Genomic DNA, 13,475 nt, shown 5'->3' on the forward strand with positions numbered 1-13,475 from the left:
TTAAAACTCTGGTAAGATACCTTCTATATGGATCAGATTGGCAAAATTAATAAATTGCACAATGTCTAATATTGGTGAGAATGTGGAACAACAGAAACTCTTACACCACTGATGAGGGCAGAACTTAAGTCTACTTGCCAGTGTCCAGGAAGGAGAGAAAGTGCCCACCTTAGCATCGATCCATTCCACTCCTTACATTGAAGGCACTTCCCTAAAGTCTCATGTATATACACAAAGAAGCCTGTATAAAATGCTTATAGCAGCACTCTTTGTGACAGCAAGATAAAGGAATATTAATGCCCATCAAACAAGAAAACGAATAAATAAATGATGGCATGGTTATACAACGGAATACTATGAAGTCATAAAATAAATCATGATAGCTAAACTTATAAAAATAAATAATTTCCAAACACATTGACAGCAAAAAAAAAAACAGGAATCAAACTAATAATATCTAATGTCTTTATAAGATTTAATCACATACAAAACAATGCTTAGAGATACATACACACATAGCAAAGCTATAAAATGTTCACGGGAATAAAACCCCAGCATGAGGATGTTGGTGACCTTGAGAAAGGAAGGGGAAAGAAACAGGGAGAGGAGTGTAGGAGACTTCCATGCATTGGTCAGGTTTTATTTCTTAAACTGAAACTGGGTGATAAATATTGTTATGCTTTTTATATGTTTTGATAATCTCATATTTTAATTTTAAAAATTTTATAAGATATCACTTCAGGTAAACACAGGAGCCAAGTTTAGAGTCTTTGTTTTATTCCTTTACAATTCATGATGCCATTTGTTGGAGGTGGTAGACAATGGAAGTGAAATTAGAGAGGAGGAAATGCTGCTCATTCCTTCTATTTGTACAAAAAGTGCAATTGTCTGCATTTCAAAGAAATCTGACTCTTTAAACCAGAGGCAATTTTGAAAAATAGGGTATTGAACACTGATAGCTTAAGTCATGTTTTTTCATTGCCTTGTTTTAATATTTACATGCATGTTTCTACAAAAATGCTGCTGACAAAGACTAATAAAAAGCAACAAAGAGATTCTCAGATTCATTTCAAAGGATTTGGTGGATACAGAATCCTACAGCTATTTCATTCTCCCAAATACATCTGTTAAATAGATGAGCCTAGACCCTCCATTTAAAATGCCCTTATGCTAACATATTTCATAAAGTTTTCCTTATTTTATTGAGAACTCTCACTAATTTCATCTATAGCAATTTAGGAAGTTGGCAGAAATACCTTCATTTCCTCTTTTATTTAAAAATAAATAAAAATTCATCCAATGTCCATCAAATGCCAGAGACTCTACCAGATGCTAGGGAAATACTAGTGAGCCAGACCGGCCCTGCCCTGAGTGAGTTTTCCTGGGGCACATGGACAAGTAGGGCAGTAGTTACACGCATCCTTCAGCAACCACTGAGGATTGTCACAGGATCCTCTACAGATACCAAAATCCATGGACGCTCAAGTTACTTACATACAAGTGCTTAGTATTTGCATGTAGCTGATTGCATCATCCCATAAACTACAAATCTAGTCTAGATTACTTAGAATACGGAATGTCGTGTGAATACTATGTAAATAATTGCTATGCTATATTGCTTAGGTAATAACAAGGGGGAAAAGCCCGTATGTGCTCAGTTCAAACGCAATTTTTTTTCAAATATTTTGGGGCTGAGGTTGAATGAATCCATGGGTGCAGAACCTGCAGACATGGAGCCCACGGATGCAGAGCACCAACTGTGTAATGCGATGGCAGGTGGTGCTGGGACGTGGGGTACGCAGGCTCTTCCTCTAAAGGAGCATACGAAGAAACCGGATCCGTTGGATCTGAGGAGCCAGCGAGAATGTGATATGTAAACTAAATCCTAAAGGATGAGTGGGGATTGGCTTCTAGGTAAAAATGTAACTTACCTGTTTCCTTGCAGACAATTTAGTAGTACTATTGTTGAGCTGCCACTACCAACCAAAACAGAGGGAAAAGAAATAATACAATTTTTTTTTTGACAGGCAGAGTGGACAGTGAGAGAGAGAGACAGAGAGAAAGGTCTTCCTTTTGCCGTTGGTTCACCCTCCAATGGCCGCCGCGGCCAGCGCGCTGCGGCCGGCGCACCGCGCTGATCCGATGGCAGGAGCCAGGAGCCAGGTGCTTTTCCTGGTCTCCCATGGGGTGCAGGGCCCAAGCACCTGGGCCATCCTCCACTGCACTCCCTGGCCACAGCAGAGAGCTGGCCTGGAAGAGGGGCAACCGGGACAGAATCCGGCGCCCCAGCCGGGACTAGAACCCGGTGTGCCGGCGCCGCAGGCAGAGGATTAGCCTAGTGAGCCGCAGCGCCGGCCCTAATACAATATTTTAATGTATTTCTTAACCTGAGGGGGAAAAAGAGCAGTAGTTTGCTTAAACAGGAAGGTTCTTCTCCCGGTGCAGCTCCCCAGCCTTTCTTCTGTGGGCTCAAAACAAATGCCAGGAGGATAACTGGATTCCTACTGCCCTTCTGCAAATGTGCAAATACATCACCCATTCTCAGCGAGGAAGTCAGGGCAGATGCACAGACAGGAACATAATCACTCAGCTCTACTCCGTGATTTAAAAATCCCTCTTGGCCTTGCTACCCAGGAGAAGAACTAGGAGCTCAGCTTCTCGGCTCAGAGGGATCATAACACAGACAAGAAGAGGAGGGAAGGAGGTTATCAGTGCAGCAACCTCTCAGCCATGTTCCTTCCATTTAATGCCCTGGGACCCTGCACTCAGCGGTGTGGCTGAATAACTGACCTTGGACTTCTTGTAAGGTTGAACATTCAATCTGCTTACACGGTGTCTGCCCAAGGAGCTAATTTCCATGAGTTGCCAAAGCAAATGTCTCACAAGAAATCATGCTCTCCAATCAAAACCAACTCCCCAGAATCCCACTAATCAGGCGACCCAGTAACTAGGGTAGCAGGATATAAAAATGAAGATCTCAATGTTTATTAATTACAGTCAAATGCAAAATCACAGTGCTGTCCTTCAACAAATGTAGGCACTTAAAAATACTTTAAACAAGAAAGTGATTTTCAAAAATTCAAAGTAAGAAATCTAGTACAAGCAGAGATGGTATTCTGAAGTATCATCAATGAATTTTCACACAAACCTCCCATCACAATAATATTCGTTTATATCTTCAATCTTACACAGCAACAAAGGCACAGCGAGAAAGACAGAAATTGCTTCTGAAAGAGAATCAAAGAGGCCTGGAGCGATTATTTTTTTCTAAAGGATCTTGGAGATTTGAAATAAGGCCTGTTTCTCCACGGGTGCACACCATTCGACTGCGAAGGGAACAGCAGCGGCCTTTGCTCTGATTTTACCTTTGAAGAGAATGAAAGGAACTCGGTGGAACACGCTCCCCCACAAAGACGAGCAGAACTCAAGCCTAACCTCCCAGAAACGCTGTAATCACAGTAAACACTAATCCTGCTCCTCACAGATGTCGTTAATGACACGTTAGAGCATTCAACAGCATTTCTTTCTCCAGCTGATCCTCCCTTGAAGGTTTAACAAAACCTTTCTGGATTGGAAGAAGAATTCCAATCATCTATAAATGACAAAAAATGCTGAAACTTTGGGCTTGACAGCTTCGTTAGAAATTGACAACATTCCAAAGTGAAAGAGAGGACGAGCGGTGGTACCGCGGGCTCTGTTACTCCAGCATCCATTACCCGAATCCCTGCAGCCACAGAGTTTGCATTTACACAGGGAAGCATAGGCTGCCAAAATTGCAAGCGTGCAAAGCCTGAGTGTGTATAAAGCTGTCCTCTCTCCAACAGTTCCCCTAATTAACCAATGTCCATCCTGGTCCATCAGGTCAACCTCTGATGTCTTTTGCAGACTGCCACATGTTGAAACATCTGAAAAAATATCACAAATTGCAAAACTGGCCAAGCATGTAGATATCATCAAGTCAGTGAAAGCAATGTTAGAGAGATGCCAAAGTCACACAGGAAAGCTGCTGTCCCGAGGAATCTGGCAGAGCAGAACCAGAAAACAGCTGAAGAAAAGAAAATGGACAATAATGGCAAGAGGTGCTTCAAAAAGGAAGGACTTGGGGTGGGCATTTGGCACATGGCTAAGATACCACCTGAGAGGCCAGCGACTCATACTGGAGTGCCTGGGTTTGAGTTCCAGCTCCACTTCTGGTTCTAGCTTCCTGCTAATGTGCACACTGGGAGACAGTAAATGCTGGTTCAAGTAATCAGCTCCTTGCCACAAATGTGGGACACCCAGATTGCGTTCTCAGCTCCTGGCTCCAATCTGGTCTAGCCCAGGCTGTTACGGGCATTTGGAGAATGAACCAACAGATGGAAGATATCCCTCTCTCTCTTTCAAATAAAAGAAAAAAGAAAAAAAAAGATACCTATTTATTATTTGACAGGTAGACTTACAGACAGTGAGAAGGAGATAGAGAGGTTTTCCACCCACTGGGTCTTTCCCCAAATGGCCCAATGGCTGGAACTGGGCCAATCTGAAGCCAGGAGCCAGGAGATTCTTCTGGGACTCCCATGTGGGTGCAGGGGCCCAAGCACTTGAGCCATCTTCTACTGCTTTCTCAGGCCATAGCAGAGAGCTGGATTGGAAGAGGAGCAGCAGGGATTAGAACCAAGGTGCCCATATGAGATGCTGGCGCCGCAGGCAGAGGATTAACCCATTATGCCACAGCGCCGGTCCCAAAAAAGAAAATTTTTAAAAACTTAAAAAACCTCACATGTAAAAAGACTGAGAGGAAATTAATGAAGTACTCAAATATTTTGTAAAAATCACCTTATCTATATTACTTCCAAAAAAGTATGAAATAAAGTATATCAAATACTATCAAATAATTTTCTTGTTTATCCAAAGAAATATTTGATTCATTTTTTATTCATTCTAAGTTCTGGAATATGGTTGCATTTATAATCTGAAAATTCATTTTTTTCCAGATGAAGTTCCAATCAGTGTATAACGTTTGAGCATGAAATTGAACCCCCGTTTTTAGTAGTATAGAAACAGACCTCACTGTTGAGTCACCAGCCCACTGCTTCTGGCTCATAGTTGATTCTCCAGGACTCTGATAAATGTTTCCTCCTACCCCAGAGAATGAGTCTGTCGCCAGCCCAAGGCCTCCTTCCATCTGGAAGGCTCATCCCAAAGTTCTGCGTCAACAGGTTTTTATCAGTCTTCCCTTGGCTCAGCTGTCCTTGATTCTTACATCACTTTGAAGCCTTTCATCTTGGACTCTTCAAAGGCGAGAGAGACAGAGAGAGAGAGGGAGGGAGAGAGAGAGAGAATGGGAGGGAGGGAGGGAGGGAGGGAGGGACATGCTAACCACACGCTGTCATGCAGGAGTTCTTCCTGTGCTCACCCTCTCTTACCAACAGCACCCAGCTCAGGCCTAGGCCTCTTTCCTGGTCCCAGCCACGGAGTCTTCTTTCATTCCTCTGGATTCCAATGAAATCACTTCTCCTCTATAGGGTGCACGCTCCACTGGGGTAGGTGTGCAAGTCTGAAACACAACATTGGATTTTTCTCTCTTGTGATTCACTGCATTCTTGAACTGAAAGCTAAGAGCAGCTCCTTTTATGAAGTGTGAGAGCAAAAAAGGAATGTGAATTTATCGTGCGTCCCGACCCCTTTGCTCTTTCGCTAAAATTCCTGGCAACCTTGGGGCCCCGGCTGCCCCCTCTTTGTCAGCATTCATCTGCATCGGATGAAGGCTTGGAAACACGTTCACTGGGGTCTCCGCCATATCCTCACCACCCTGAGCCCCGTACCCATGTCCTACAACCTTGCCACTGTCCTACTTTTTCTTCCAGTTGCAGTCCAGCTGTGTTCCCAGACTGCTTTGTTGTGCCTCTAGGACTCAGCATTTTGCTTCCGATTGTAGCAGCGTGAGTGGCGGGGGTGTGTGGTGTGTGTTTTCACTTTCCGGATGGCTTCTGTGTCTAACAGGGCTGCTGCAGAATCTCACCTCTCCAGTGCCCAACTAGGCAGTAGATCCCTTCGCTGAACTTGGCTACAGTTATCCCCGTGCTCACACAGAGTTCTGAACTTCTGATGCCGTAAACAAGGGAATTCGCCCCATCACACTGTTGGTAGACATGTGCACGGCCACACTGACCAGTCCAGGGGCAGTACACTGCAGTGGTTAAGAACACTGGCTCTGGGCTCAGATCTCCCAGGCAAGTTTCTCCACTCTGTGCTTCAGGCACCTGAGTTGTCAACTGGGAACAGTAACAGCACCTGCTCTCTAGGCTGGCGCTGAGGACTGATTGTTGAAATGATGAAGGCATAGTGTATAATAAGATCCTGGTAAATAAATATATACTCGCGTAATTCATACACACACACACACAAACACAAACACACACACACGCACACACATCACCACAGGTCTCATTGTAACGACCAAAACTAATATGCTGCTGTGGTCAACAATGAGGCCTTCAGAATAAGACAGATCTAACCTTGAATTCTCCCTCTGCCATTTACTAGCTATGGGGAACTGACAAGTGAATGAATGCCTCCGAGCCCACATCCTCGCCCATGAAATGCGGAGAACAACACCCATCTCCCAGTGTTTGGGAACTTCCAGAGACAAGGCCTTGGCATCCCTCCTTCGGCAGACACGTGCTGAGCACACACAGCCCCCAGAAGGCACACCAAGCCCCCTGGAAAGGAGGCCTCGCTTTGCCAGGCCTCTGCCCCTTTGAGCACCTGCCAAGGCTCTCCTGGGCCTTCCTCCCCTCCATCCCCTCCCTCTCCTGTGCTCCTCACCCTAGGAACACAGACACCAGGAAATGAGGGCCCAGCCTTCCTCCCTGCCAGTCAACCCACATCTGAATCCTTCCGCTCCCGCAGGCCCCACTCTCTGGCCACACCCTCCCTTCCAGACCAGGCTAGACTTTCCCAGCCAGACCACGGGGTGCTCCTCGGAAGCCCAGGGTGGCCGTGTGATATAGCAACCAAGGCAGGGTAAAGGGCACCTAACACAATGAGCAGGGAAACCCAGGGCTGTGCCAAAGAACCAAGGTTTATTCCCACCTTCCTTTGCCCCCTTCTTGCTCATCACTTAAAGGAGCCTGCCTGTGGCTCTCTCTTGAAGTTCACACTCAGCAAAACCAGTGGCCTATTTCAGCTCAATCATCAGCTTTTTCCACAGCCTGGCACTGCTGAGAAAGTGGCTTAAGAGGGCAGCTATTTGCGTCACCTGCCCCTGTGCCATGTGTCCCCACTCGGCTCCCACCATGTCTCCCTCCTGCTACAACTGTTCCTTTGAATCTTTCCTACTTGTGGTTTCCAGGTGTCCCTTTTTCAGTCAGTTCTGGACTCCTTCTTGGGAACTGATGGTGGCACCAGTGACTCCAGCAGGGCTGCACAGCCCAGACCTCCAGCTCCTGCTACAGGGACAAGCTGATCGGTCGCTCAGGGAGTCCCTGCCACTGCCCCAGCTTAACGCCCTGGGAGAGTGCATGGCTCAAACCAGGCAAATCAGAATCCTTTCTCGTGTCAGCCCTGCCTTTGCCCGGGCTGGGGTGTGGCCCTCTCCTCTCTGCCTTTTCTGCCTCTGCCCCCGTCATCATCGGCTTGGGAGGCTGCCACACCACTGTCTCCCCAGCACACAGAGAGCCGCTGTACTGCTGTTTCTCCAGAACCAGAGTCCAGTAGATGTGGGGGCGGGGAGAGTGGGAGGTCCCTACCCAAGGTTTCTCTCCTCTTTTTCCGGTTGGCCTCACATCGCCTTTGTTGCATTTCACCATGGAGCTGTTCTCCAGGCTGGGCTTTCTCTTGGCTGGCTGCCTTTCTGGGACAGCTCTCAGGTCCCCCAGTGCCTAACAACTGCTCACTGGCTGCTCACTCACTGCGCCAGCCATGCCACCGAGTGGTCTGGGTGGTTACTGCTGTGCCGCTGACCATCTCACATCCAAGCCCTGACCACTGCGTCTAATCTGCACACAGTCTCACTCGTTATCTGTGCTTGAGGTTCTGGGTGGGCAGGGTCTGGTTTCCTTCCAGAACGACCTCAGGACATTAGCCCAAGGGCCATGTCAAAATGAACCACCTGCTTTCAGGGGCCTTTTGCTATCCCACACATCATGATGGTTCTTTTTGGTAGATGACTTGACAAGACTCAAAGGTAATTCAAGTTCTAACTTGGAATCTTGTAATATTTTCTTATCCTTAAAAGTTACATAAGCTCTGGAACAGCTGGACTCACATCTCTCCCTCGTTGCACCGTCTCATGCCCTTGGCATTGTATGCTATGTATATTTAGAAGCCCAATAGATGCTGTGACAAAATGGAAAAGCAATGACACTGTGTCTGCACAATCTGAAACCATCACTGACATTATTCAGAAGTTCAGGTGCACGTTTGCTTTCTAAGTAAATTTAACCTACAATTCTTTTTTTTTTATTTTTTTATTTTTTATTTGACAGGCAGAGTTAGACAGTAAGAGAGAGAGAGAGACAGAGATAAAGGTCTTCCTTTGCCGTTGGTTCACCCCCCAAAGGCCGCCATGGCTGGTGCCCTGCGCCGATCCGAAGCCAAGAGCTAAGTGCCTCCTCCTGGTCTCCCATGGGGTGCAGGGCCCAAGCACCTGGGCCATCCTCCTCTGCCCTCCCGGGCCACGGCAGAGAGCTGGACTGGAAGAAGAGCAACTGGGCCTAGAACCTGGTGCCCATATGGGATACCGGCGCCTCAGGTGGAGGATTAACCAAGTGAGCTACAGCGCCAGCCCCTTAACCTACAATTCTTTTAGGAAAATTAGCCATGTTCCTTCTCTCCAGTGGCAATGGTAAATGTGTCTTGGTTCACCCCCGAGTCGCCGCTGCGTCCAGGTGCTTTTCCCGGTCTCCCATGCAGGTGCAGGGCCCAAGCACTTGGGCCATCCTCCACTGCACTCCCGGGCCACAGCAGAGAGCTGGCCTGGAAGAGGGGCAACCGGGACAGAATCCGGTGCCCCGACCGGGACTAGAACCTGGTGTGCCAGTGCTGCAGGCAGAGGATTAGCCTATTGAGCCACGGAGCTGGCCTCTGCTTGTTTTTTTTTTGAAGATCTATTTTTCATTTGGGAGGCAGAATGATAGGGAGACATGGAGACACACACACATAGATAGATAGATACCTAGATCGATAGATAGATAGATAGATAGATAGATAGATAGATAGATAGATGGAACTTCCATCCCTGGTCCTCCTTCCAAATGACCTCAAAGAGCCAGGTCTAGGCCTGGCCTGAAGCCAAGAGCCAGGAATTCCATCCAGGTATCCCACATGGGTGGCAGGGGCCCAGGCATTTGGTGCATCTTCTGCTGCACTCCCAGGGGTTGGAAGTGGGGGAGTCAGGATTGAAGCCAGCACTCCAGTACAGGGTGCAGCGTCACACATGGTGTTCACCCTACTGAACTCAACGCTGATGCTCGGATTCTGCTTCTGCCCCAGCCTTCTGCTAACGCACATCCTGGGAGGCAGCAGGTGATGGCTCAAGTTGCAGGGGCCCTGCCACTGACGTGGGAGCCTCAGCTTAAGCTCTGACTTCCCAGCACCCAGCTTCAGCCTGGCTCAATCCCAGAAGTCAGGAGCATTTGTTGGGTCAACCCGCAGATGAGAGCTCTCTTTCTGTCTATCTCTCGTTTGTGTCTCTATCTCTCAAACAAATAAGCAAGAATTGAAATGTTCTGTGCTGGACAAAATAACCATCGCTCTTTCTCTAATTTCTCTGCCAAACGAATAGAATCAAAGTGTTCTGCATTGAACAAAGTGAGCAGGTTTCTTCCCCTGCCGTCTAGCAGTCCCTGCTCTCCTCACTGGCCTCCTGCCTTACTGGGCTGCCTTCTCAGACTCATTTGCTGCTCTCTCCTCTCCTCCACCTGAGGGTGCTAGGCCCAGAGCTCCGCCTTAAGCCCTCTTTCCTCTCTAGCACACTCTCTTTTGTGGTCTCAAATTTATGACTTTAAATCTACGTGCTATGATGCCTAATTTTATCTCCCACCTTTGTCTTTCCCAATATCCTGATTTCCCTGTCCATGTGGCTAACTGACCTCAGCAGAGAGAGGCAAAAACGTGTCTGAAATATAACTAGAGGGGCCAGCGTTGTGGCATAGCAGACAAAACCACTGCCTACATCCCATATGGGCCCTGTTTCAAGTCCAGCTGCTCCGCTTCCGATCCTGCTCCCAGCTGATGGCCTGCAAAAAGCAGCAGAGGATGGCCCATGCATCTGGGCCCCTGCCACTCATGTGGGAGACCCAGTAGAAGCTCCTGACTTCAGCCTGACCTAGTGCTGACTGTTGTGGCCATCTGGGGAGTGAAGAGTGGATGGAAGATCTCTGTCTCTCCCTCTCCCTCTGTAACTCTGACTTTCTGATAAATAAATAAATCTTTAAAATATATGTAACTAGAACTTAAGATCCATGAACCACAGTGGAAACAAGTACAGTTGTATGTCAGTTAAGATCAAGGTTATGTTCTGAGAAATACATTGCGAGGTGAGCTCATCATTGTACAAACAGTAAAGTGCATATGTACAAGCTAAGATGTGTACAGTGTTGCTAGACGATATAATTGCATGGGACCATGTGGGCCATGTGACCCATCATTGTCTAAAACATTGTGATGTGGTATGTGACTGCATGTCAGCTCTGTGAGATCAGAGATGCCCGAGTCTCCAGCACCTAGACGCATGCCTAATGCCCAGCAGATGTGTGTTAAATGAAGATTCCTTGACTGGAGGACTTTTGGAACTTCTTAAATGATACTGGACAATTGAGTCATCTGAGGGTAACTCACTAAAATTATTTGACAACTTTCTTAAGAAGCATCTCAAGAGACTAACATCCTAAGGACACTCCTCTAGGAGGCTGATGGAGTTACAGTATCTCCCCCCACCCCCCCCACCCCCCGCCCCATTACATGCTGGTCAGCATTTAGTGATCACACTAGGACAGCAATTCCTCCCATCTTGAGGGTCTCACATCCTAACAAAATGGCCCAAGGGCAAAATTATGTGAGTGACTGTTCCACGTCCTATTCTAAGTGTCTTCTAAGTCCTGTTCTAAATATGCCTCAGCTCACAGGACACTGATGCTTCACTTCAGTAGATGAAGAGTTCAATTTGAGTTCATGGCATCTAACAATGTCTGACATTGTGATGAGTTAATAGAAAGGCAAAGTGAGAATAATGTCACATGCTGTACGATGAATCAATTTCATTATAATCATCATTACACTTTCATAATTGCAGAAATGCTGTTTTGGTAGCTGATCGGGGAAAGAAGAGGTAATAAGTTGATAGAAAATTGAGCTGCATTGTTTGCAGAGAATGGAGGGCTGGAGATGCTAGATTTTCTGAGACTAGCAAGACAATTAGAGAAGAATCCTCAGACCCCCAGGCTGCCCATGGTGGCTGAGATACTAAAATATCAGTAAAGACAACAGAACGTAGAAATAGAGCAGCAAACATTGACCAGACCACAAATACTTCAAGTGAGCAGTGACTCTCTGAGAATGAAGTCCATTTCCAGCCTGCGGAGTTTACACAGAACTGACCGATCCCCGGCTCTGTGAACCACTGAAACATGAACAGCCCCTGGGTTCAAGAGAAGTGATGGACAACAGTGAAAATGTGGGTGTCCTGAGAACTTCCTACTAGCCTCCTGTGAACACCTCCTGTGATGTTTCTCCAGGACAACACAACAAAGTGGGGCCCTCCTATTTCAGGACAGGATCATTTGTGAAGTTTGCCAGTCCAAGGGCAAATGAACCCTGCGCTGAAGAGAGACTAGGGGTAGTGATATGCCAAGGACAGTGGACGGTGGCTGTGTATGAGAGCAGAGATTAAGCTTTGTGAATAAGGTGTTACAGTGACAGAGGTTAAAGGAGTCACTCTGAGGCAGGCACACCTGGGTCTGAGTTCCAACTTAGTAACTCTGTGACGTCTGGGCTGGAGCCTCGATTTCTTCATCTATAAACTAGGAATAGCACTATTTACCCCTGAGGGTTGTTGTAAGAATTAAGCTGTTCTTAGCATATAATTGGTGTTCAATACACATTGACTGGACTATTGTTGAATGATTAGATAAAGCGCACACAGAGTATTTAGAATGTGTCCTTAGTGCAGTGATGTGCTGGCAAATAGGAACGGCCAGATGTACCCTCCCTTTTCCTCGCCTCTGTTAAAACCCTAATTGATATCCCTGGCCTAATACTCCTGCTGGGTCAGGCCACAAGCTGCATAGGTGACACCCCTGAACAAGGAGTTGAGCAGAGATGCACAGAAGTGCCTTTTGTGAGCTCAAAGGAGCCAGCTGTGGCATACAACTGCGTGTCACCTTTTATTATTACCAGCAAACAAACTGAGGAAATTGGGGCTCTATGGCAGTTGATGACATGTCTCAAATTACCTTCTCTGCACTACCACCTTGAGAAAGACATTGATATACTTAGTTGAGAGATGGAAAATACCCATTGCAAGGACAAGATCCACTCTGCACTCAACTGTATCTTTTCTTCAAGGCAATTTATGCTGATCACGTCAAAGATTCTACCCAAAGTAAAAGCTCTGGCAGCAGGATTCTGAAACCAAACGGTACTCCACGATGCTATTCCTGTTTCTTTATAAAATGCAACAGTAATAAGCAATAAGGATTGCTTATTACTGGAAAAAGAAAAAAAAGAGATGACTTAAAGAATAACTTAAAGGATGTCCATTTTTTCAATTTTTGGTGGAAATTATAATACTGTACACACACAAAAATTACATAAATGTAAATCTATTTGAATTAAAGAGCTATGTGTATTTTTTAGTAAGAAATTAATCATATGGAATTTTGCTCTTTCGGCATTCTCTTGAACATCTGAGTTGCTATTGCCTTTTTCCCCTTTTATTTCTTTCCTTTTCCCCAACGTTCTTCCTTAAGAGATGTTTTATACAAAGTTGAATAAGTTATTTTGTATTACATCTATCAAATAAAGTGTGATATCTCATCATCTGATTTAAAATCTTTTCCTTAAGGATCAGCTGCCTAAATTTTTAAATAAATTAATTACAAACTCCTCAAAAATGTCTAATGGGATAAAAATGTCTTTTCTTTCCTTTGAAATTCCTAACAACATCCAATAATCGTGATAGCTGCAGTTGCTGACAAATTTTATTATGTGATAAAATCATGGACAAGATTGAAGCTCACAGATAATCCAGCTATTGGGATGGGGCAGAGGGTGATCTTTTGGGTAAATTTTTAAAATGTCTTTCTATGTAAATCAGAAGCTATAGCCTTTGGTCTCCTGCTGGCAATTTATTAACTTAAAATGCCTGCCATGTAGCAAACGCCATCATGGAAAGAGTAAAATGCTGTCCTGGGTGAATTACACTCCAGCAGGAACAAGCTAAATTGGGGAATGCCAGTGTGACTCTGTGATCTGTGCTTTGAGAATCCAGAATG

At 45.8% G+C, this 13,475-nt stretch overlaps 1 protein-coding gene across 9 annotated transcripts in view; it reads right to left on the reverse strand.

Moving 5' to 3' along the window:
- The window catches only part of DPYS (dihydropyrimidinase), a 111,753-nt gene that overhangs the window by 19,839 nt on the left and 78,439 nt on the right, over positions 1-13,475 (reverse strand). For 3 of the 9 annotated variants that reach the window (XM_051844755.3, XM_051844758.3, XM_051844757.3), the window contains exon 9: positions 5,406-5,536. The exons of 1 other annotated variant lie outside the window; for it this stretch is intronic. In XM_051844755.3, the coding sequence (XP_051700715.2) occupies positions 5,426-5,536 (111 nt within the window). In that variant the 3' untranslated portion in view covers positions 5,406-5,425. Of the gene's footprint in view, positions 1-2,965; positions 5,271-5,395; positions 5,537-13,475 lie in introns of those variants that run through there. 5 more of the 9 variants (XM_051844751.3, XM_051844752.3, XM_051844750.3 and 2 more) reach the window with 5 other exon arrangements.

The sequence above is a fragment of the Oryctolagus cuniculus genome, chromosome 6, assembly GCF_051225735.1.
Source record: "Oryctolagus cuniculus isolate XC-2025 breed Fujian yellow rabbit chromosome 6, ASM5122573v1, whole genome shotgun sequence".
Taxonomy (NCBI): domain Eukaryota; kingdom Metazoa; phylum Chordata; class Mammalia; order Lagomorpha; family Leporidae; genus Oryctolagus; species Oryctolagus cuniculus.